Source organism: Oryzias latipes, chromosome 12 (genome assembly GCF_002234675.1).
Source record: "Oryzias latipes chromosome 12, ASM223467v1".
Taxonomy (NCBI): domain Eukaryota; kingdom Metazoa; phylum Chordata; class Actinopteri; order Beloniformes; family Adrianichthyidae; genus Oryzias; species Oryzias latipes.
Genome location: NC_019870.2, coordinates 30,092,376 through 30,116,754, shown reverse-complemented (window position 1 = coordinate 30,116,754; position 24,379 = coordinate 30,092,376). Strand labels below are relative to the sequence as shown.

At 43.6% G+C, this 24,379-nt stretch overlaps 1 protein-coding gene and 2 long non-coding RNA genes across 6 annotated transcripts; 1 reads left to right on the top strand and 2 right to left on the bottom strand.

Moving 5' to 3' along the window:
• Positions 1-3,554: 3,554 nt before the first annotated feature.
• LOC105358366 lies at positions 3,555-5,492 on the bottom strand. Of its 4 annotated transcripts, none has more exons than XR_002874378.1 (5): positions 5,243-5,492; positions 4,533-4,613; positions 4,313-4,456; positions 4,089-4,198; positions 3,555-3,999 (listed from the first exon to the last, which is right to left on the bottom strand). It is a non-coding gene; the product is annotated as an uncharacterized LOC105358366 (long non-coding RNA). The 4 variants fall into 4 exon arrangements; XR_002874377.1 differs by having other exon boundaries at positions 4,533-4,598; positions 5,243-5,489; XR_002874376.1 differs by having other exon boundaries at positions 4,533-4,592; positions 5,243-5,488.
• Positions 5,493-11,015: 5,523 nt separating this feature from the next.
• On the bottom strand, positions 11,016-12,359 carry LOC105357650. Its single transcript, XR_002874371.1, has 3 exons — positions 11,629-12,359; positions 11,385-11,446; positions 11,016-11,222 (listed from the first exon to the last, which is right to left on the bottom strand). It is a non-coding gene; the product is annotated as an uncharacterized LOC105357650 (long non-coding RNA).
• A 4,418-nt stretch (positions 12,360-16,777) lies between these two features.
• ier5l (immediate early response 5 like) lies at positions 16,778-20,026 on the top strand. Its single transcript, XM_023960916.1, has one exon. It carries the CDS (start codon positions 18,105-18,107, stop codon positions 18,945-18,947), a length of 843 nt encoding a protein of 280 aa, XP_023816684.1. The 5' UTR covers positions 16,778-18,104; the 3' UTR covers positions 18,948-20,026.
• Positions 20,027-24,379: the final 4,353 nt, after the last annotated feature.

The window sequence follows — 24,379 nt, the reverse complement described above, 5'->3', positions numbered from 1 at the left end:
GTTCTAAAGTACTTCAGATATTGGGAAGACAATTGAGCAAACGGAACTTCTCACTCATTTTTTTTTTTGGGGGGGGGGGTGGTCTTTCAGACCTAAAGACACGATGGATTTGTGATGAAGGTCTTGTTTGATCTCCAAGGTGAAATTCAGTATATAAAGTTAAACCTACCTAAAGTACTGCTTTACAAAAATCACTCAAGTACAAGGAATACTAGTACTAAAGTAAAAGAGTACTAAAGTAAAAGTAAATAGCAATCCTCTTAAAACCAGGCTAAACAGTGAGTTTCTAATGACTTTTTCTGAACTTTGATGAGATAACAAGTTTTTATCAACCTCTTTTGTAAAAATGTAAGTAACTTTCTTTATTTGTTTCAGAATGGGACACTGGATTTTAATGAACATTTAAAATCAATTGTAAATATAGGGGCTAATTTCCACCTGCAGTTTCCTGGTAGGTTGACGTTATTCAAGAAACAAAACCGATTTTAAGAAGAAGAAACGACAGAATATTAAGAAGAATATAAAACAGGATAAAAACATTAAACAGAGGTAAAAGACAATATACAAAATGTAAGAAACTACAACCAAAACTTTCAAATGAGTGTCTGTTAAGTAATAAAATGACCCTGGTCACGTGTGATCATACATTCAAACGTCATTGTCTCAATTGTTTTTTTTAAAGAAGACAAAACTTGTACTTTCTCTTATTTTATTAGGTGTACTGTTCCATAAAGGGGAGCCCTGCAGGACCGATCATTTTGTTAAAGGAGGATTGTCTGAATGGGAGCTCATTGTCACCATCTGTGCAACAAATTCACGTCGGCCGTTTCTCCGTCGGTGTGGTGAATTCTGTTTGCCCCTTCCAAAAATGTTTTCATAAGCTTGACGCCGTGGCTGCATGTGGGAGGAGCTACCAGCTAATATTTTAGCCTGATCACTACATGGAGCAGTGTCTGTGAAGGAGCATGGAGGACACGGATGATGCTGAGAGATCAGGTTTCTTTATTACTAAGAGTTCCACAAAATCATCTGTAATCAAATCTCCATGTCTAAGTTCATGAGATCATTCAGAGACTCTCCCGGTTTGGTGAGCTTCATTCCCACAGCGAGAGTTGCGTCTGGACGCCCACTTTCGCGGTCTTTCCATCTCTTTCTTTGACCAAGGTTGAAGGCTTGCTGTTTCCGAAATCCGTTTTTTTTAGGAGTTTTTCCTTATCGTTAAGGGGGGTCTAAGGGCAGTGATGCCAGTATAGCAGTATATATTTGTTAGTTCATTTTAGTATTTTCCTATTGAATTCTATGTATTCATGATCCTTTTGATTTTATGTTTCACTTTTTCAATTACCGATACGAAGCCCATCGAGACGACTGTTGTTGTGAATTTGGGCTACAAATAAAACTGAATTGAATTGATTTGAATTGAACCAGAGAGGGTAAAAATTAAAACAGGAATAAAATCAAGGGACTTTTTTTAAATATTGCCTCAATGAAAATAAGAAACATATCATAAAGTTCATATCTGCTCGCCTCCCAGTAGCCGGCATATCAAGCTAAATCGCTACAGCCACGGGGGCCCTGCGACAGTCTAGACCAGGGGTCGGCAACCCATGGCTCCGGAGCCACATGTGGCTCTTTCATCCATCTGTTGTGGCTCCCTGTGACTTTGGAAAATAATGAGTATTTTATAATAATGAAATTTTATTTTAGTTTGTTCATTTTTCATGGCATTTCAAAGGCGCCGCTAGCTCCGTACGAAGCGCGAGCCACGTAAAAACAGCTTTGTAATGAGCTCGTATTTATCGGGCGAGACCTGCAGAGCTGACAGCAGGGAGAGGCACGGGGCGGCTTCAATAAACACTCCGATCTTCTGCCGGGAACTTGACGTGCCGCGGGGCAGAGACCAACTCGCTGATGACAGACTGAGAGTTCGCGCCAGCGTTGCCAGATAGAGTCACAGGTTTCCAGCCCAAAAGTCATCTGAAAACCGCCAAACCCAGCCAAAGACCGCCCAACACAGCTTTTTTTTATGTTTTTTTCCGTACTGGACTGATAAAATAAAAGATTTTTCTAAATAAAAGATAGTTCAGACTAATAATAAAATGAGTATAGTATTAAATATTTCTTCAGCGGGCCGCCTTCTTCCATTCATTTGCTTAACCCGCTCTATCCCCGCTAAAACCTGCGTCCGGTTCTTTCATCCTTGTGCGGCGCTGGAGCGCCCCGACTATCGTATTTTGTGCTCTCTGTGTAGGACACACTGAGGAGCGCGGGGGAAACCAACTCTCAGCTGCAGAGGATGTGAACAGGTGAACAGGTAGAGAGGAAAAGCAGGTGGAGAGGTGGGGGAGGGGCTTTGGCTTCAAACTCTGTCAGAGATGCAAACACGGGCGTCAGATTCAGACGCAGCTTTCCCTGCAGGAGTTGAAGCAGAGACTTTCTCTGGGATGATTTTATGAACTCAAACATGGAAACATGATTACCAAGGAGAACTCTTCAAAATAATAAACCTGATCTCTCCACATTCTCAGTGTCTTCCATGCATTGATGCACACATCGCTCCAAGCAGCGATCAGACCAAAACCAGTAGCTCCTCCCACACGCGGCCGCGGTATCATCCTTTAAAGAACATAATGTGCATTTGCAGCGACGTATGCTTCAGACGATGTCCGATTGGCCAATCTACATGTCAATCAAGTCCTGTACTTTTCAGAGAGGACTTTGGTGGATTTTAAAGAAGTACTTTTTTTTTTTTAATCTTTTCTGGCCCGCGATCTACACTCATGTCATTGAAGATCGACCGTTAGATCGCGATCGACGTAATGAGCACACTTGATATAATATATACATGCACAATATATATATATATAATGATGTCAAAACGGGTTGTGGCTCCGGGAGCTTTCTTTTTTATTAGGGGTGGTCCCAAATGGCTCTTTGAGTAAAAAAGGTTGCCGACCCCTGGTCTAGGGTGTGCCCGCCTTCGCCCAACAGAAGCCAGGATGGGCTCTGGAAACCCCGCTGCCCTGAGAACTATGGATCGATTCACTATATTTGATGTGTTTTCTACACGCTGCCACTGAAAACGCGGTGTGCCCAAAGTTGTACTCTCCCTCAAATAAAATTACAGGTCGTTCAACAGCGGGTAAGTGCTTTCCTGGTGTATTCACTGATGAAGTAGCTGTGGTTGGTAACTGAGGATCAGACTTAGTGTTACACTGCAAAAAACCACCATCTTAATTCTAGAAAAAAGTACTTGTTTTTAGTAGAAATTGACTAGAAATAAGTCAAATTATCTGCCAGTGCAGCTAGTAAATTTTACTTAACAAGATGTCTTGATTTAAGTAAAAATATCTAAGCCATAGTAAATTGGTTAAATCTTGAAATTAGGCAAAAACACTTATTTTAAGCAGTAATTTAAGACAAAAAACTAGAAACTAGGATATAGGAGCTTGATTAAAATGTATTGCCCACTAAAATTCAGAAAATAAATCTTGAAACAAGCAGTTGCAAAAGATATTTTTGCTTGTTTCAATACTAAAAAGAATGAAAACAAATTCACTTTTCGATTCTTTTATTTAACTTACAAACTGAGATTTGTGTTACAAATGTACCCAAATTTTCTAGGAATACAACAGTTTCTTTAACAACACAATTAGAATACTCATCTAAAGAGCAGACATAAACATTGAACTGCAAAAGCAGTTCATCTTCCAACAAATTCTTTACTTTAATGCTCTTTCATGTGGTGGTGCTGTCCCGCTTGTGAATTGTATCCTGAAGGATCTGTCTGAATGACAGAAGGGTGGCCACGCATTTTGTGTAGGTCAGATGTAGTGTGTAATAATATGGCATTTAGAAAATCAGACCCTCGTGAAGCTTTTCTTTTTCAAACGTCACCGGCATCAAACCAATATCAACGATTCATCTACAGCCATCGAACACCAAGACTGGACTTGACAGGCCTCTCTTCTGGATGAAGACGTTTGGATCTTCTGTTGACTATAAAGCAGAAAAAAACGTTTTTACTTTAGTATCTCCAATGTAGTAATTTCTTTATGTATCTGCTTAGGGCAAAAATAAAAATTTACCTCCTGAACATGCAGTAAAGCTTCACTAGCACATCCCAGTTTCTTTGATGGAGGTGCCACCGAGGGAAAGAGAATGGGAAGGGCCTTCACCAGAGCAAAGTTGGCTTCCACTGAAACACAATAAATTGAATTGTTCTTCCTGAAGAAGAAACACATAGAACAAAGTGTTTTTTGAGAAGAAGCATTCACGCATCTAACTACATGTATCAAAAAGGCAAACTTACTTTTATCCCTGTTGATTGGTGGCTTTATTGCCTTCTTTCATACTCCGTAAAATGACCCTGGCGCAGCAATCCTCCCATCTCATTTTGACTTCCTCGAAGAATTCATCATTGTGGGGAGCAAGGACTATGCATTTCTCCAAGCACCTGCAATGACAAACCAAGTAGTGAAAAATATATAGACATTTAAAATTTTACTTTATACTTTTTACATAATACTTACAATGCAATTCTCTGGATAAACATCCACGATGGATGAAGCTCTGGTATCTTCTCTTATGACCTGAAACTCCAGATAAAAAAACTGGTATACATCAGCTACATTGGGCTTCTACTTCTTGTACATTTCCTGCAGTTTTATAATGCCTGGTTTGTACTTGCATACTATCCTTATTCACTAGAAGTGATCACAAATTATATTTTAATTTCTGCCAACAATAGTAACTCACAAACTTAAAAAATGTTAAAATCACAATTTTTAATAACAGCAAGTTTTCATTCAAACATTAAGATCATCAAGCATACATGACAAACAGTCTTTCAAACTGGCCGATTTGGGTGGGAAACTGCCCAATCTGGCAAGCCTAGCATAAAAGTGAGTTACAGTTGAGCAGTATTGGGCTAGCAATAACTCAAGTTAGCTTACTACTACTTACTTCTTAAACACTGAAATACATTTTAACTAAATAAAAATTAAATTTGACACGTTTAAACAGAACCAAAATATCATTAATTGTATTTTAAAGTATATTTATGAAATACACTGCATACTTACAAAAAAGTGACGAAGTAGCTTACATAATGCAAGCGCAAGCTAGCTAGTTGCTCCGTTAGCCTGCTTCTCAAGATGTTTAAACCCACTTTATAATCTTTACCAGCTGCATGGGGCGTAATGGTGATTTATTCTATGTCATATAATTTAATATAGCTTACCTCCTTTTATCTTTTCCACCGAATATTATATTCCTAGTTTTTCCTGTTCGTCCTCGTCATGTTCTGGTTCATCAGATGTACGACGCAAATGTGACAAGATGGCGCTGGGTCGGTCACAATCTGAAAATTCTCAAAGGGTATCCCAAAAATGCAATAAATAGAATTAATTTTTTGTGTTACACATCATTATGAAAATACATAAGTTATAAAACAGCATATAACGTGTTTGCTCTATCAGTTTAGCTTAAGCAAGTCTTCTGAAGATATTAATCCCCCTTCCTCTGGTCACAATGGACTTTTCCATTCTCGCTTGTGCCCGCCGGAATGTTCCACTGAAAAATTACGACAATACATGACAAATACATATTTTAAAAGATCAACTATTCTACTTAAACTTTGTTTGATATGAAAAAGAATTTATTTGATTAAGGAAGATAATCATTGTCTGATTTGTACAATTTTAGATTCAAAATAGATCTTTGCACAAAATCTTGATATGGTATTGCCCAAACCAAGGGCAGTGGAATTATGATTGCGTCATCTGTGGATTGCAAAGTACTGTTTATAATTTAAATTTAATTCAGGTAACCATGCTGTTAGAGTGAAGTGGCTTGTTCTCAATATTAACAAATATGTATGTGAAAGGTCTCTAATTATCATTTTTGCAAATAAAAAAATACTTACTTTTGGATTTACACAAAAGATTTTGTGGTAAACAATGTATTGCTGACAATACAGAATACATTGTATTGAAGCCAGGTTTATTAAACACTGTTTTAACAGAGACCTTCTTGCTTATGAAATAGCTATACCTAATCTTGCTTACGTTTATAAATGCTGAAAACATGCTTGGTTATCATCGTTTCAAAATCAGTAGTTTGATTAAATATAATATTGATGATGATATTGCAGTAAAAAACAAAAAATATGTATCCATTGTTTATCCTTTTAATATTGGATGAGCTATTAAACATCAGTATTCAAATACATTTTTGGATATCAGATAATGTTGTATCATCTAAAATGAACTTAAATTAAGACCTTAACCTGTGCTTAAATCAGGCCTGCAGTATTTTTTCTTGTTTTGCATGAAAAATGATTAATTTCTAAATTTACAAACTGATCAAGAAAGGTAATGCATATTTTTTTCTTAAAACAAGTTTAATAAACTTAAATTAGGACGTTTTCCTGTCCTTAAATCAGGCGTGCAGTGTTTTTTTCTTGTTTTGCATGTAAAATGACTAGTTTCTAGATTTACAAACTTATTAAGACAGGTAATGCATATTTTTCTTAAAACAAGTTTAATAATCTTACACGTGCTGCTGTTTTTATCTAAAATCAAGATCAATAAGATTTTACAGCTAGTTTTAAGTTTAATAATCTTAGGTAGATTGACAAAATTTGCAGTGTACTTGGTGGAATGACGTGACCAGTAGCATCACTGAGCTATTGCTGAGGTCTGACAATTCTTTCCACTCTGAACTTTGCTGGAAGCCGGATTGGACTTCCTAAGAAGACTGATTCCTCATCTTCGGTCTCCAGGAGAGTAATGGAATCAGAGTATGTTTGTGTTTTACTAGTGGAACGTCTGCAGTGTCCAGTTTTACTGGACTTGCTGGAAGGAAACCACAGGGAAGGAACAGGTCCCTATGGAGAGTGTGGATTGGTCCAACCCTGGTCTCAAGTTTTACTGGGTAGACAAGGAGAGTCCCTGCATGCTTGACAACAACATAGACCTCTTGCCAAAATGGTTTGGAATATCATGAGCAGTAACTGATATGGACTCAACCAGGGTGATGTTGGAGTGTGGAAGGTCTGACTAGAGACTGGTTCCCACTAGGCAGCGGCAGCAGATGGCATCCACCAGATCAGAGGAGATCTCTTCAGCAGTTTAGACTTGCTCAACTGCTTTGTCAGATGGTGTATCAGCTCCAGCTCCTTACAGGGGTAGGCCTCTTCTGGCTCTTCCCTGTAAAAGTATCTTGAGACGGCATCAGGTTCTGCATTATGACGGCCATCACGGTACTGCAGCTTGAAGGAATATGTGGACATTGAGGCTAACCACCGGGTGACTGGTTGCGTCCAATTATGCTGATGTCAAAATGTATGTGAGAGGCTTATCTAACTCTACAAATACATGTAGTAATGAGGACTTTGATGGCTTTTTGGATGCTGATTGACTGAAAAAATAAAAAAAATGAATCACAGCCAACTCAGTTTTGCTCCTGCTGCCTTTTTTAAAACACCGGTAAAACATGCATGCTAGTGTGTATGTTTTAACGTGCCCAGGCCTTGAAACCCGGTATGAACCCCTTTTGTATGTGTTGAATACAGAAAAATCACCCATAACTGAAACTCCGCCCTATAACCTAGTGTGCCCATGGTCGCGAAAATACGGAAGCTAGTCTGACAATAATCCTGTCCAAAGAGGAATGTTTTCAGTCTAACTTTGAATGTAGAAACTGAGTCGGCCTCTCTTCCATGAGCTGGGAGTTTATTCCATAAAACAGGGGCTTGGTGGCTAAACGCTCTACCTCCAACCAGCCTCGACGTAACAAATGCATGGATGAGTTTTTCAGCATCACTCTTAGAAAGTATATTTCTGATCTTAGCAATATTCCACATTTGAAAAAAGGCAGTTCTGCACGCCTGAGATATGTGAGCCTTAAATGATAAATCCTGGTCAAATAAAACCCCAAGGTTTCTAACTGTGGAATTGGGGGCTATACTTAGACCATCCAGGGAGACTATCTGAGCAGACAGAGCATCTCTGAGGTTTTTAGGACCTAGTATAATGACCTCAGTTTTTTCTGGGTTCAAGAGGAGGTCATTAATTGTCATCCAGGTCTTGATGTCTCTGATGCTGGCGTTCAGTTTCTCTATCTGGTCATTCTGGTCAGGCTTCATGGATAAATACAACTGCGTATCGTCGGCATAGCAATGGAAATTAATGCTGTGTTTCCTGATTATGTTTCCTAGGGGTAGCATATAAAGCATAAACAGGATGGGTCCTAAGACTGAGCCCTGTGGGACTCCATAGTTGACTCGAGTGCACTGAGAGGAATGGCCATTTACATTAATGAACTGATACCTATGGGACAGATAGGATTTAAACCACTGGAGGGCAGATCCTCTGATCCCTATGTCCTGCTCTAATCTATGGAGTAAAATACCGTGGTCGATAGTGTCAAAGGCAGCACTGAGGTCCAACAGGACCAGAATAGAAAGTAGTCCCTTTTCTGAGGCCAATAACAAGTCATTAGAGACTCTAACTAGTGCAGTTTCCGTACTGTGGTGAGGTCTAAACCCCGACTGAAAGTCTTCAAAGTGGCTGTTGTCCTGTAGGTGGCAGTAAAGCTGCTTAACTACAACTCTTTCTAGGATTTTAGAAATAAAGGGCAGGTTTGATATCGGTCTATAGTTGGCCAAGATGCTAGGATCCAAACTGGGCTTTTTCAGAAGAGGTTTAACAACTGCATATTTAAAAGACTGTGGCACGTAACCCGTTTCCAGAGAGGTATTTATCATTGTTAATATGAAATCACTAATTAGGGGATAAGTTTCTTTAGAAAGAGAGAAACAGGAACATGAAACAGGAACATGTGGTTCTACTGAGCTCTGACTGCGAGTTAATTTAGCTATAGTGCTAAAAAGAAATCTTGGATTGTTTCCATTCTCTGATATTATGGTTGAATAGTCCTGGCTTCTAGCTCTACGCAGGGCTTTTTTATAATTTAAAAGGCTATGTTTCCAGGTATTCAGAGACTGCTCTGAACCGGAGCGGCGCCATTCTCTTTCCAACTTACGAGTTTCTTGTTTAAGAGAACGAGTTTCAGCGTTAAACCACGGTGCTACTCGGTTTTGTCTAACAAACTTAGGTTTCAAGGGGGCAACAACATGGAGTGTACTCCTGAGGGCTTGTAAGGCATCATTAACAAAGTGGTCATTTATACTAGGACTGATACTATGGGAGCTGGACTCAGAGTATTTTCTCAGAATATCACTAAGTACTGGCTGAACTGTGTGTTTAAACTCAGACACAGAACGGTCAGTTAAGGTTCTTCTAAGTTGTTTCTTATTCACTGGTGCAGAAGGATGTTCTAATGTAAGCTGGAAGGTAATCATAAAGTGATCAGAAATGATGGGGTTAAGAGGAAGGACACTCAGCTGGCTGATCTCTATCTCATGGGTTAGAACAAGATCCAGGGTGTGCTTATGACAGTGAGTGGGTTCATTCACACTTTGGGTGAAACCAACATCATCTAATAAAGCTGCAAAAGCCTTTCCTAGGCAGCCACTGGGGTCATCAACATGAATATTAAAATCCCCTAATATTATAGTCTGATCAGAATCTAAGACAATAGTCGATAGGAAGTCGGAAAACTCAGTAAAAAATTCTGAATATGGGCCGGGGGGGCGATAAATAATTATGAGTAAAACAGGTTTTGGAGTTTTCCTGTTTGGGTGACTTAAAGACAATATGATGCTTTCAAATGAATTATAAGCATTTTTAACTTTAGGGCTGAGAAGTAAGCTAGACTGTGATATTACTGCCAAACCACCTCCTTTCCCTGAAATCCTGGATTTCTGATAGTTAGCACAAGTGGGGGGGGTTGCTTCATTCAATCTAACATAGTCATCCTGATGGAGCCAAGTTTCTGTTAAAGCTAAAAGACTAAGGTTGTTATCAATGATCAACTCATTGACTAAGAGGGACTTGGAGGAAATGGATCGAATGTTTAATAAACCGCATTTAATTACATCATAATTCTGCTTGTGAGAACTGCTGTCTGTCACTGTAAGGTTTCTATGACGCGCTCCTTTCATTTGTCTTTCAGCACATAAGCTAAAGCTAGGACCTGCTTGACTTTCCCTGCATGGGTTTTGCACCGGCACTAACCCTAAGGGAGGCTCAGAGGAGCGTTTTACACTGCTGCTCTGCGCCCGGGTCTCGTCTCTGGATTGTCAGGTTTACAGACTAAGGCTAGCAGAAATGTTTCTAGAAAGAAGAGCGGCACCGTCCCGGGTGGGATGGACGCCGTCTCTCCGCATGAGACCGGGCTTCCCCCAAAACGCGCTCCAGTTATCCACAAAATCAACGCCGTTTTCTGGGCACCATCTAGAAAGCCAGCGGTTAAATGATGAAAAGCGGCTGTACATTTCATCATTGACTAAGTTCGGCAGGGGACCAGAGAAAATTACAGTGTCGGACATCGTCTTAGCCAGTTTACACACCGAAGCTACGTTTAACTTAACCACCTCTGACTGTCTCCGTCGGGCATCATTACCGCCTGCGTGAATCACGACTCGACGGAACCTGGACTTACTCTGAGCTAACATCCTAAGGTTCCCCTCGATGTCACCAACTCTGGCCCCCGGATAACACCTGACAGTAGCCGCTGGGAGCTCCACGTTTCTAACTTCAGAAGAGCCGATAACCAGAGTTGAGTGTTCAGCGGGTGTGTCGCCGAGGGGGGAGAACCTATTACTAACGTGGAGTCTCGGGTGCTCTAAGTTTTTGCGTTTAGCACTATGTTTCCTCCCAACCGGTGCAAACCCCTGAGTGTTTCCCGGCTGTTGGGAGGGCGCTGGGGTGCTAGCTAAGTTAGCCCTGGCAGCGCGGCCCGCGCTACGAGTAACGACCTGGCGAGCCAGCTTAGCTTCCACTGTGCGGAGCCGCGCTTCTAACTGCTCCAGCCTGGCCTCCAAGTCTAACACAAGACTACATGTGACCGAACGCCCTCTTACATGTGCACCCCAAATGGAGACTGGATTTCATAAAGGTTAAGAATATACAATTTATTAAAAACTTGACACAAATTCCATAAAAGAGAAAGTTAAAATAGACTCGGACAGTTGGACCGCACTCCAACACTGCATGAGGGCGGCTGCCTCCTGGATCGCCTCAGCCCCACTGCACTGGCGGGTAGCCACAAACACCACCAAGGGAGATCTCTGATCCAACTCTCACCAGGAGTACCTGCTCAGGGCCCAAATGCACACAAAAACAAAACACACCACAACCCAAACAGTGATTAAAAGAAAATACAAAACAGAAGAGGTGCACCTGAGCAGGTCACCACTAATTTATGGGCTGAAAACAGCAGGGTCCCCCTTACACAATACTAAATATGGCACCCACCAGCTACCATAAGGATAAAAGGAGGAGGCAGCCACCTTCAGCCAGGTCCAGACACCAAGATACTAAAAATGAGCACAAAAACAGTTTAAAAATGGATAAAAGCAAGGGTGTCAAGCTTGATTAAAACATTAAAAACAATGACTAAAAACACTAAGCAAAACAGCAGTGGCAACTCTGCTGGAAAAAGAAAAATAAGTTAGTTCTCCCCTGGGACAAACACATGTTTTACAAACCCTTATATTACCTCTCATGCCCCAGGGTCAGAACTCATGCCACCACCTGTTAATATAAATAGAATTTAAAATGTTGCAAACTCAAATGCTTAAAAGCTTTAGTAAAAACGGTCCACATGTCAAGCTCACCCACCAAGGCCAAACCAGGAAACCAGCATCTAGATGGAACTCCCACTGCTGTTATTTATCAGCCTTGTGAGCCAATCACAGCTCAACAGACAGGTGCTGGCCATGAATGTTAAACTATGGAACACCATGAGGGACAAACCACCACCCACAGCTCTGTCTGTCACATACACTTAACACACCTACCGCTATCTTCACTAAAGGAGGCAGGATCCTCACTAAACATATGGGGCAGGAAAGAGGGGTGAAGGCGGAGGAGGTAGAAGCCATGCTAAATGCTGGGCTAAGGCTAGCGGTGTTAGGCTAAGGAGAAGCGGTTTACTTTGCAAACTAAGAATAAAATGGACAACAAGGAGTTAACACAGTAGTGTATTCAATAGTTAACTAAAGATCCTAAATGTGAATATCAAACCAGATAACACTTAAGTTAGGTAACAGCAATCAGGCCAATAGTAAACAGGAGCAGACAGTCAAACAACGATCAGGCACTGGATTACGGTCACCTGGAAATGACGTCACAGAGAGAGATTAGGAGTCTGCAGTCTTTGTACAGATGATCTACAATCTTTCTACAGACATCTTAAAGTCTTTCTGCAGTCCTTTACAGCCCTTCTATAGTCTTTTAGAGCCTTTCTACTGTTTTTCTAATAGTTTTTCTGCAGTCTCTTCAGTCTTCCAACAGTCTTTCTGCAGTTTTTCTACACTCTTTTACACGGGGCATATCCGTTTAAGAAAGTGAAAAAATATGAAGTTTTTAGTTATATATTATTCAAAATCTTAGTTCAAAGCGGCTAATCAGAAAACTCTGATGACCCAGCACTCTAGAAGCATTTAAACGCATCATCTGCACAAATCTGGAGACCTTTGAGAGTCTCAAAGCCTCTCGTGCACTGGTAACTCTGATATGTGTGTGAATGTGGTTCTGTGTGTGTCTCAGGCAATTTGTGTGCACTATTTAAAGACTTGTGTGTAGGAGTCATTCAGAATGTGTAGTTAGTATCAAGCTTCTGTCATTTCAAGTTGTGCATGTGTAAATGTGTAAATTGTATTTTACGTTTTTGATTTTCAAGTGAACATGTGAATATACAATTGCAAGTACACAAAGTTATGCACACACAAAATGTATTGTTGGAGATTTACAAATGATTAATTACACACACACACATCCAGTGAGAAATGAAGCTAAGAGCTTGAATAGTCTTTTCTTAGTTGTAAGCACAGCCTGACAGACGACGCTCTGAAATCTCTGAATGCTGGCATTGAACGCAGCAGATCTCTGCACAGCGTCGCCCACAGGACGACTTCAGGTCCTTGTCAGTTTTAGAAACACTCCAGTCCCTGCAGCGTCTGGAAATCCGGCTCATCCAGGGAACGAACAACAACACTAACAAAATCCTTTTGGAAATGAAGGTGACTGACAGCTTGAAACGCCTTGATTGTGGTTATGCGAGCACCATAAAACCTAACTGTAACTGTAACTGTAACTGTAACTGTAACTAACCTGTACCTTTAGGCGCTTCATTGAAAAAAAACAAACTTGGTTTGTTGTTCCTTCTGAAGATCAGCTAAAAAAGGTTGGTGGATTTGATAAGTTGATGTGTAGCATAAGGGAGAAGCTCTCCTGCCAGTGATATCAGCCCAACATGGTCAGTTTGGTTGCTATGACGACCCACTGAACAGCTTTGCTGCAGCATCTCTACTTTTCTACTCATTTTTAATCATCTGTTTTCTTATCTGAAAGAATTGAAACAAAGAAATATATTGATCATTTCTTTTGGTCAGATGTTTGACCCCCCCCCCCCTTAAACTAAACTGGATTTTCTTTGATTTTTTTTTTGCAGCTCAGTGACAGAAACTCATACGATGCTTCCATCTGAACATAAAACCTCTGTAATGTGGTCTCACTTGTGTTTTGGACACAAAACCTCACTGAATCTGATCTGTGTGAAAGATTCACAAAACACTGGTGATGAAAGACAAAATCCTCAGTTTTGAAGAAAACGATCCAAAGCTTCATAGATAAACCACTTCACTTCTCATTTTCATGTTCGTTATGTTTGCTGAAGGGATGGATGCCTCATACTGAATGAATTTAAGCCCCCAAAGATGCTTGATGGAAACAAACCAAAAGACCGATTAGACCTGTAGTACTAAGAAGCACAGCAATGATTTGCTAGTTTGCTGCAGTGAAACAAGATGAGGAGAAAGTCTGGTCTGCAGTGAAGAACCGCGATGTAAAGGAGCCCAGAAGATGACCGACACTGTGGTGCAGAGCTGCACTCACTCTGAGCACAGAGAAGAAAATCATGAGGGGAAAACACTGAAGAGAGGCAGAAAGCATGGAGCTGTGAGGCTGAAAAGACGAGGGGAGAGCGTGAGCGAGGAGATGGGCGAGGGTGGGAGGACTGCCGGGAGAGCAGATCCAACGAGGACAGACTGAAAATAGAAAGACACCGCAGTCTAATGCAAGAATGTGGGGAGGGAAGGCGTGCACAGTGATGGCGGGGAATCAGTGGCTTCTGAGAGAAATATCAGGCACAGACGGAACAGAAGAAGGAGATGTTACACCAACGTCTAAATGAGCTCTCCTCATTCAGACACTTTAGTTTGAAAAGCTTCAATAAAAAAACTTTCTTCATCCGTGAATTCAGCTGTAGGAAGTCTGTCCTTCCACCGCCGTGCTGCCTGGAACGGTGGTACCAAACACAGAGCATCTCTGCAAAAAGGCCACGTTCACAGCAAGGATCAGGGGGCCTGGTGGGGAAGAAGGGTCGACGGTTCCTGAAAGAACAGCCCCACCCAGAAACTATTTTAAAGAACCACTGCAAACCGAGATGAGAATCAGGGGGTGTGGCCTCCTTTCTGCTCAAACAGTGGCAGAAGTGTGGCTAAAATGGAGGGAAAAGCCGTTGGCACCAACACCCTGAGATCATTCAGCTCATATACGACAAACTAACAGGTCACCTGAACAGACTCCACATTAACCTGCAGGGGGGGGTTGGACTTTGACATTTGAGTCACTAATTGCTCAGAGACAGTGAGGCATGAAGGTCATTTTGGTGAAGAAGAGGTGTGACTGAGAGGAAGACTTCAGCCTCTTCCTCTGTGGTTGTTGTGATCCGCTTATGAATGCTAAATAACGCCATGACCTGTGCCAACTGTGCACGGCGCCGGGCCGCGGCCATCAGAGTGACTGAATACCTGGCCATGCAGTGACAGGTGGATTGAACACGGATGAGGGACAAAAGGTCGTCAATGTTAACAGGAGGTGTGGTGTAAATGTTAGGAATGCACTGATGTGGACAGTGTGTGTGGGAGTGAGTGCGTGATGGTGTGTGGGGGTGTGTGTGTGTGTGTGTCTGTGTGTGTGTGCGTGTGAGTGTGTGTGTGTTAGTGTGTGGATGTGTGATTGTGTGTGTGTGTGAGTGTGGGTGTGTGATTGTGGATGTGTGAGTGTGTGTGAGTGTGGGTGTGTGATTGTGGATGTGTGAGTGTGTGGATGTGTGTGTTAGTGTGTGTGTGTGTGGATGTGTGATGGTGTGTGTGTGTGTGTGTGAGTGTGGGTGTGTGAGTGTGTGTGAGTGTGGGTGATGGTGTGTGAGTGTGTGTGTGTGTGTGTGTGTGTGTGTGTGCGTGTGTGTGTGAGGGTGTGTGAGTGAGGGTGTGTGTGTGTGGGTGTGTGTGTGTGGGTGAGTGTGGGTGTGTGTGTGTGGATGTGTGATTGTGAGTGTGTGTGGGTGTGTGACTGTGGATGTGTGAGTGTGTGTGGGTGTGTGTATGTGTGTGAGTGTGTGTGGGTGTGTGTGTGTGGGTGTGTGATTGTGGATGTGTGTGTGTGTGTGGGTGTGGGTGTGTGATTGTGGATGTGGGTGTGTGATTGTGGGTGTGGGTGTGTGATTGTGGATGTGTGAGTGTGTGTGAGTGTGGGTGTGTGATTGTGTGAGTGTGTGTGAGTGTGGGTGTGGGTGTGTGATTGTGGATGTGTGAGTGTGTGTGGGTGTGTGTGTGGGTGTGAGTGTGTGTGGGTGTGAGTGTGTGTGGGTGTGAGTGTGTGTGGGTGTGAGTGTGTATGTGGGTATGATTGTGGTCCTGTGACAGACTGGTAACCTGTCCAGGATGCCCCCCGCCTTTGCCCGCAAGTGGCCGGGATAGGCTCCAGCAGCCCTGTGACCCCGAAAGGGAACAAAAGAAGGAAAGCGTTTAGCCGATCACCGCTAGCTCCACTGAGAAAGTGGGCGTGTCTGTTAGCCTGGGGGCGGGGCTGGCAGTGCAGACTCTTCCTGGAAGGGGTGGTCCCTCACTTTATGACATCACAATGTGAGGAACCGTTGGTTTTGGGAGGGGCTGATGCTCAGAGAGCAGGTTTTTAGAGGAATACTCAGAAACAGATCAGAATATCACTTTGAGGATGTTTTTAGTGAGGAAGGAACATCAGAAAACACCTAAAAGCTCCAAAGGTTGATTCTGCATGATTAGACCCTTTAAATGTTACATCTATTTCCTCGTTTAAGGCATAATGTTAGTGTTATGAATTAAAAATGTAACAATAATAATGTTGGTAAGAATGGGCTCCATTTGGATCCTTGTAGATTTTTATTTCTTAAACTTTGATTTAAACTCAAACAACATGAAGTGGGAATGAAATCCATAGGTGGTCATTTGTTGCTCTGTTATTAGACTTTTCAGTGAGTTATCGTGACGCACAGCGGGCTGGACGCTGCACAGCTGCACAGCACTCAGGCTTCGTCCTTATCTGCTGGTAATTTGTATTAAAAATGATAGTTTGTCCTTTTCTGTTGAACGTCAGCCATGTTCTCCAACCCATATTTAGCAGAAGCTAATGTGTCTGGAGCTATCACAGGAATGCAGACAACGTTGGATGAAGTCTTTTCACCAACAGCTTCCTCCTCTGAGCCTCCTGTTCTGCTCTTCCACCCGCATTATTTCAGGCAGATGTCTGCCACACATCTGGCCTCCATCTAACCTGGAAGGCTTCAGCTCTACGGGGACTCGATCCTGCATGACGATTGTGCTTCACTCTGCAGGCTGTGAAGGCCTATCCAACCTCAAAGAGAGGATGGGGAAGCGCCGAACACTCGGGGCAAAAAGCTGGTGCTGCACTGGCCTCTACAGGTTCAAGCAGAGCTACTGCATTCACAAAGGAGGCGTCTGCGCAGACATGAAGAAGCAGAGCAGCTGCAGTCCTGTGACTGAGGAGAAACCGTGCAGTTTGTTCCCACACAGCATGTCCCAACATGGTATTTATGGGCAAAACTGCTTTTTAAACTGTTATTTATGATTACTGTTCTCATTTAGCATAAAGGATGCAGGTCATGTCCACCTTTACGGTGTTGCTCTGGCTTCATGACTCTCTGTTTGAATCCAACGCCATCAAAACGGACTTTTTCTCCATCTACCAAACCTTCAGCACATAAGGGTGGGCCCCGCCCCCCCCCAGGAAGCAGACTGACAGAAGGCCTGTGCAGCCACCACCGGTGGCCGTTTGGTGGATCTGCAGCCCCCTCCTTCTTCAGTGTGGGGGGGCTTTTGTTCAGTTTACTGGGTGTTCTAAACAGTGACCCTTTAAGACTTTAAGAGACTTTTTCCTTGGGGCAGAAGAGGCAGTTTTTGTAGAAAGTGTGTCAGAACAAAAGCTGGATCCTTCTGGATCTGGTTCTGATGTCACAGGGAGGTGGCGAAGCAGACCAACCCACAGCCCAACTCCTTCCTGAGGGGCAGTTCATGTGGGGGGGCCCTTCAGCACACACCTGACGTTTTGGGGTCCTCTGGTCAGTTTGGTGGATGGAAAATATCTGCCCCCCCATTGGTGGGCATGAGGAGAAAGCACATATGGACCACCAAGGCCCACTTTTCCAGAAGTTTACAGAGCCGCTCCATCTTTACTCCATGAAAACATTTCTTTGGGATTTGAACATTTGACCAAACGTTTGTCCACAGCGGTTCTGAACTCCAGCATGAAGGATTCAGATGGAAACGCTCTCTGGCGCTGAAGGCTGTGAGGTTCCGACTACAGGAAGCCGGTCGGACTGAGGGCGCTCCTGTTCTCCAGCCTGGGTGGAATTTGAATAGTTCAAAGGAACCGCCTGAAGCTGATTGGTCCGGAGGAGCATATTTGTTGGGCGCGTGTCTGTCACTCAGTCACCCAGAGGCAGCTGACTGGTCGAGGCTGAGGTGGGCGGGTTCTCCCTGCGCCCGAATATAAAAGTTGGGTTTCACGGCGTCTGGAACGATCGCTGGCTCCCAGAGTCCCGGAGCCGCGGCCGATGTGTCCTACCGGAGCTCTCCCGGAACCACACCGTCACAACGGAGGGAGTCGGTGTCCCAGAGGGGAGACGCAGCGATGATCAACCCCATGGAGTGCGCCGTGGACGCGCAAAGCCTGATCTCCATCTCTCTAATGAAGATCCACAACTCCAGGACGCAGAGGGGGGGCATCAAGCTGCACAAAAACCTGCTGGTCTCCTACGTGCTGCGGAACGCGCGGCAGGTCTTCATCAAGGAGAAGTACGCAGAGATCTACCGGATGCAGCAGTACGACGAGGTCCTGACGGTGTGCAGCGAGATCCAGCAGCTCAACCCGCTGGAGGCGGAGGAAGAGGAGCAGCCGCGCGCCGCGTGCTGCGTGGAGGAGGAGGCGAGCGCGCAGCCCGCGGCGTCCGCGCAGCCCGCGGCGCGCTGCCGGACGCCGTGCGCTCTGGAGCCGCAGCCGGGCTTCTACCGGAGCTGCTGCATGGAGGCTCCCCCCGCGTCGCCCTGCTTTGAGCCGGTGTCCGCCAGCAGCAGCGCCCACTGCAGCAAAACCACGGTGCTGGACCTGGACACGCATGTGGTGACCACGGTGGAGAACGGCTTCCTCCACCAGGACTGCTGCTGCGACGCGCTGCAGGGCGGCCAGGGGGGCCAGGGCGCAGAGTCCCCGGCCAAGAAGCGCAAGGTGGAGTTCGGTTCATCCACATCCGACGTGGAGGAAGTGTCGGACTTTTGTCACAAACGCGCCAAACGCGAGGACTGCTGCTTCTCCAGCCCGGAATTCACGGACACCGCCAACATCTCCAACCTGATCTCCATCTTTGGTTCGGGGTTTTCGGGTCTGCTGAGCAGACAGGCGGACCTGGAGCAGATCTGTAGCAAACAGGCACTGGCCAGCCTGGGAGCATGGACGCGCGCGATAGTGGCTTTCTGAGAGGAACCGGTTCTGAGAGAGACCGGCTCAGTTCTGGACCCGGTTCCGCTAAAGACAGAAAAAAAGTTCGTTTTCTAGGATTTGATTGTTTTCTAATCTCTGCTCAGATTATTAATTTGCACAGACTCCAAACACGGTAAACCGGTTCACTCTCGACAGAAACCGTTTCAGATGTGAACTTATGTGACCCAACTCCTCTGTTCGGTGATGGTTCTGTTCCCTAAAACAACTCAGAAACCTTCCGAACTTTTTCCAGTGGACAATGGTGACAGTTGAAAACTTGGTTCAGCAGGAAGTGTTTTTTCTGCCCCAAAGATCACGTGACTCCCAGCAGGAGACTGATGGATGACTTCAGTCTGAACCTTGTGGAGGAACTGAGTCCGGCCTGCTCCTCGGAGTCCAGATCAACTTTATTTTTACAAGAAAATGAAAGATATTTATAAAATAAGCGACTTTACGATGAAAGTGTTGAAGAAGGTTCTAGTGCCATAGAGTCATCTGTTGACTGTTCTTTCTCTTTGGTACAGTAGTGACTTAAATCTAATGACATGGATCCACTTCTATTGCCTTAAACCCAACACAAAGCCAGCCATTGTGATTCATGTAAAGGGGCTGAATGTCTTTCTGCTTCCATCCTGGACCAATTCCTACACTAACGGCCGTTTGGTGAGCCGCCTTCCAGACCCGCTCACCTTTCTGAAGCAGCTCGCGTCACATGATGGAGGGAAAAAGCCGCCGTTTGTCTTCAGAGTGCTCCTCACCGCACGCCGACGTCTGACATGACAGTTTGCTACAGTCTGTGTCATGTTGTTATGCAGACTTTACCCATGATTCATGGTTCCAGCTTTGTGAAAACGATCCGAGTCCCAACCTGTGATTTCCCCACAACTGGAGAGTCCATGAGTTAGCTTTATGAGCACAATGTGTACCAAAAGAAAGAGTTCTTGTCCATTCTTTGCATATTTGGTTGTTATTCTTGTATTTTTGTGCTTAATAAATTGTATATCACCGGGTTAAACTGTTCAAGAAAGTATTTGTTTAAATTTATAACCTAAATAAAAGTCAATCTTTCATCCAAACGGTCGTGTCTGATTGGCAGCTTCCTTGCAGTCATGACTTTCACGGGACACGTTACCACGTTACCTGTTGTCTTCATGTCTTCACCTTCATCAGTGATCCTTTTTTTGGGGGGGGGGGACATTTTCTCATCCTCTTGAGGCTGATTCAAAAACTCAAATGAGCAGAGGTAACGACGTTTGTGTGAATCTGAAGCAGCTTTACTTTATTAAGCCCATACTTTTCAAGACTAAAGGTAGATTGAAGCTGCTACATCATGTTCTCATGATGAGGGACGTTGAGCCCAAAGCAGAACCTGTGTTGGGGCAGCAGGGCGTCCTACAAGACAGGAGTCCTTTAGGTCAAATCCCACCTCTGGAGCTGAATCTCATGTCAACAAACAATCCAGAGGATTTTCAGACCATCTCAGTGTGAAACTGTTGTTTTTTTAACCCTTTGACACCAGATCTTTAGCTCCCTTCTTTCCACTAAGGGATTCTTTAACTGACGTTATTCCAGCGTGTTCTGAGGCGGTGGGAAGTAGCTTTACTTTTTAGCAGTCACTGTTTATGCAGTCAGTGTGAATCAGCAGAAAAGTGGCTTTGTGCAGATTCAATGAGAAAAGCCGTTTTTTTTCACGTCAGAATCAGCTGAATCGTTGATCGGAGTTCCAATGAGTCAAAGAACGTGTTTAGCTGTCGCCAGCAAGCGCTCGGGTGTTAAAGGGTTAAATCATGGCAGCTCCACCTGCAGGGAGGACAGAGTAGTGCAGCTAACAGAGAGAGTTTCCTCTGGTGTGACTGATTCCAATGTCAGATAATTAGACTCGGAGGTGTCGTCACTTTCAAATAACACCTCAAGGTAATTGTTTTGTAGCTACAAGCTTTACGTAAATCTTAAACCAATAAACCGAACTCCAGAAAGTGATTGGCTGAAGATCCACTCCACCAGGGACCAGTTTCCACATCCATCAGCTTTGGAAGTGTTTAAGGTGTTCCCTTAATTTCTGAAGGACATCAACATCAAAAGATGCTCATGTGTCTGTCTGTTGTCCTTATTGATATCGGATCTTCCTAACAGGGCTGCATCGGTGGCACAGTGGTTAGCGCTCTCACCTCACAGTGGTTCAAATCCCAGCTGGGACCTTTCTATGTGGAGTTTGCACGTCTGGGTTTTCCATTGGAACTCTGTTTCCTCCCTCAAGCTTCAAAGGTTGATTGGTGATTCCTGATTGCCCCAAGATGAGACAGAGTGTGTGTGTGTGTGTGTGTGTGTGTGTGTGTGTGTGTGTGTGACCCTGCAACAGACTGGTGTCCCACCTGGTCAGGACGTTCCTTCAGCTAGCTGGGTTGGCTCCAGCAACCCTGTGACCCTGAATGGGATTCAGTTGGTTTTGAAGATGGACGCATGGATGGATCATCAGAACCTCTTCGTCTGCTCAGAGAGCAGGTTAGTCTTAGACGTTTTCGTAGCTCCTGTTGGTCATTTTGAGAGGATACGAATGAAAACACAAAAGCTTTTTTCCCCAAAGGACCCTGTTCTGAAGAGAGGCAGTTTTCCGTGCTGCATTCATCTCACCATCAATTCTGACCACGTTTCCTTTGGAGCTCCAACATCCCCAAACCATCAGCCCTCCGCCTCCGTGCTTCACAGTAGGAACAGTGTTCTTTTCATCAGAGGCCTGCTTGACTCCTCTCCAAATGGAGCGTTTATAAAAACGGTCTCATGAGTCCAAAGGACTTTGGTCCAGAAGTTTGGGGGCGTGTCTCTGTGCTGTTTTTGCATATTGTAAGCCAGCTATTTTGTGGCATTTGCACTAAAAAGTCTTTCTTCTGGCGACGCGACCATGCAGGCCATGTTTCTCCCTGTGCCTTATTGAACATCTGGAAACCTCCGTTTTTCAGAGTCCCGGATCACAGCTGAAGGTCTTGGTGGTTTTTCTTTGCATCCCTGATGATTTTTCTGGCAGGAATGTTTGTGACCGTGGTTTGGTTTCAACATAAGCCATGAGACCTTCTCACTTCTTGATCAAAGTCTGAACCCCGCTGTCTGCCATTCTCCGTTCCTTGGAGCTCTTCTTCTCTCCGTTTCCTGTGTTGTAGGTCAGTTACCTTTTCCCGTAGATCTTTTGACAGCTCGTTAGCTTTGGTCAGAGCTCCAATTTAACGTTTACTGTATGTCTTTAGATCTTTACAGTCTTCTGTTCATTTGTAGATAAAATATTTTTAACATCCACGCGTCTGTAAAGTAAACTGAAGTTTTATTTCTTATACTGCACAGAATGTCTGCTGTGTTTTAAACATCTAAGATTCTGTCTACATTTCAATAGTAAAAATGTTCCGACTAAAAAGGAATTGTTAACCTTTCAAACCTGCATATTAAACTAAGAACTGATGCATGATGTTGGACAGTTCTTAGATAAATGTGCAGTAAAATATCTCACTTACAGCTTTTCTCCTTTCTCTTGTGAGTTCTGAGATTTGCCTCTTTCTTTTTATTTCTCACGGAGCTGCAGCTTTTTGGGATTTTAATTCAATTTAAAGAGAATTCAAAAGAAACAATGAATTTACAACGTAGAGAATGATCCCGTTTCAATGCCACTGTTTCCAAAAGCAGAGTTTGAACATTTGTTCCACCTTGACAGCCTTTCCCCCTCAGAAACTTTCAGGCTTGTTATCTCTACTCTGTGCCACTTGGTGGTGTTCTTGAAAATCAATGAATGAAGATATCACTGCAGCTGTGTTCACAGAGTGGCGCCCCCTCAGGCTGACCCTCCCTCCAGCTCTCCAGACCAACACTCCCTCCTTCTTTGTCATCCCCGCTCTCAGCAGACAGCACTGCATTTTCCCTCTTCTTCCTCAGAGTCATGCTAACACAACCCATCCATCCCTGCTGCTGCTGCTGCTGTTTCTGCTGCAGCTGCTGCTGCTGCTGCTGCTGCTGTTTCTGCTGCTGCTGTTTCTGCTGCTGCGGCTGCAGCTGCTGCTGCTGCTGCTGCTGCGGCAGCTGCAGCTGCTGCGGCTGCGGCTGCGGCTGCTGCTGCTCATCTGCTCCTCCAGCTCCAAAGCTTCTTCTGGTCTCATCAGTTATGTTGTCGGCTACGTGATGCAGAACTGAACACACGAGAATTTGGCATTTCTGACTGAATAAAGTAATCAAAGCATTTCTGGTTCAGTCATCCTCCTGCCTGACTAGTGCAGCACAGCCCTGTGTGGTGTTCACACAGCTCCTCCATCTGGAACGAAATAGACTCACAGCCAGAAACACACCAGCCCGTCCTCATTAGGGCGACCGGTTCTCTTCCGTTGGCATCTGCAAACCAATTACACCTAAAAACCTGAGAAATGATGAATTCAGTTTGTTGGGGCTTTAGGCCTCCAACAGTCAAAGAACACAAATTGTTCTAAAATTGTTGTCATTTCTGCCGGCTGCTTCTCCTTTTCTCACAAGAATCCCAAACTCGCTCCTTCACATGGGAACGAAAATGAGCTGAGATCAATTGTAAATAAAGTCAAGAGTAAAAACTCAAAAGATTGTGAGGATATAGATGTGACGGTGGTGAAAAAGGTCATTAATATTATCTCTAAGCCTCTAACATACATATGTAACTTATCATTACAAACAGGGAGAGTCCCAAACCAAATGAAAATAATGAAAGTGATTCCTATCTATAAGAGCGGAGACAAACACCAACTTACAAACTATGGACCTGTTTCTCTCCTCCCTCAGTTCTCAACAATATTCAATGATAAAGTGGCTACACGTATTGATAAACATAAATGAAAACCAATCTGGTTTTAGAGAAAATAGATCCACCTCATTGGCTATCATTGATGCTGTGGAGGAAATCACAAACGCTCTGGACAGAAAGAAATATGCAGCTGGAATTTACATTGACTCAAAAAAAGCATTTGACTCTCAATCATGACATCCTACTTGACAAACTGGAAGTGTCTGGGATAAGAGGACTAGCGTTAACTTGGGTCAAAAGCTATTTAACGGGAAGAAAATAATTTGTCAAGATTTGTGAATATACATCAGAAACCAAAGAGATAAGTTGTGGTGTCCCACAGGGATCAATCCTGGGCCCGCTGCTATTCAATATTTACATAAATGACATATTCAATGTTTCAAAGCTTATGAAACTCATATTATTTGCTGATGATAATCATAGGGAACTTATCAAGGTGGTGAACACAGAGTTGAACAAAATAAAATTATGGATGGATTACAACAGATGATCTTTGAACCTAGATAAAACCAAAGTGATGTTTTTTGGAAACTACAACACAAATAAAGAGCTCTCAATTGAAATAAATAATGTCTTAATCGAAAATGTTACAGAAATCAAATTCTTAGGGGTTTTTATCGATGAC

Coding starts and splice junctions, on each gene's coding strand:
- ier5l (XM_023960916.1), top strand. CDS start 18,105: ATGATCAACCCCATGGAGTGCGCCGTGGACGCGCAAAGCCTGATCTCC.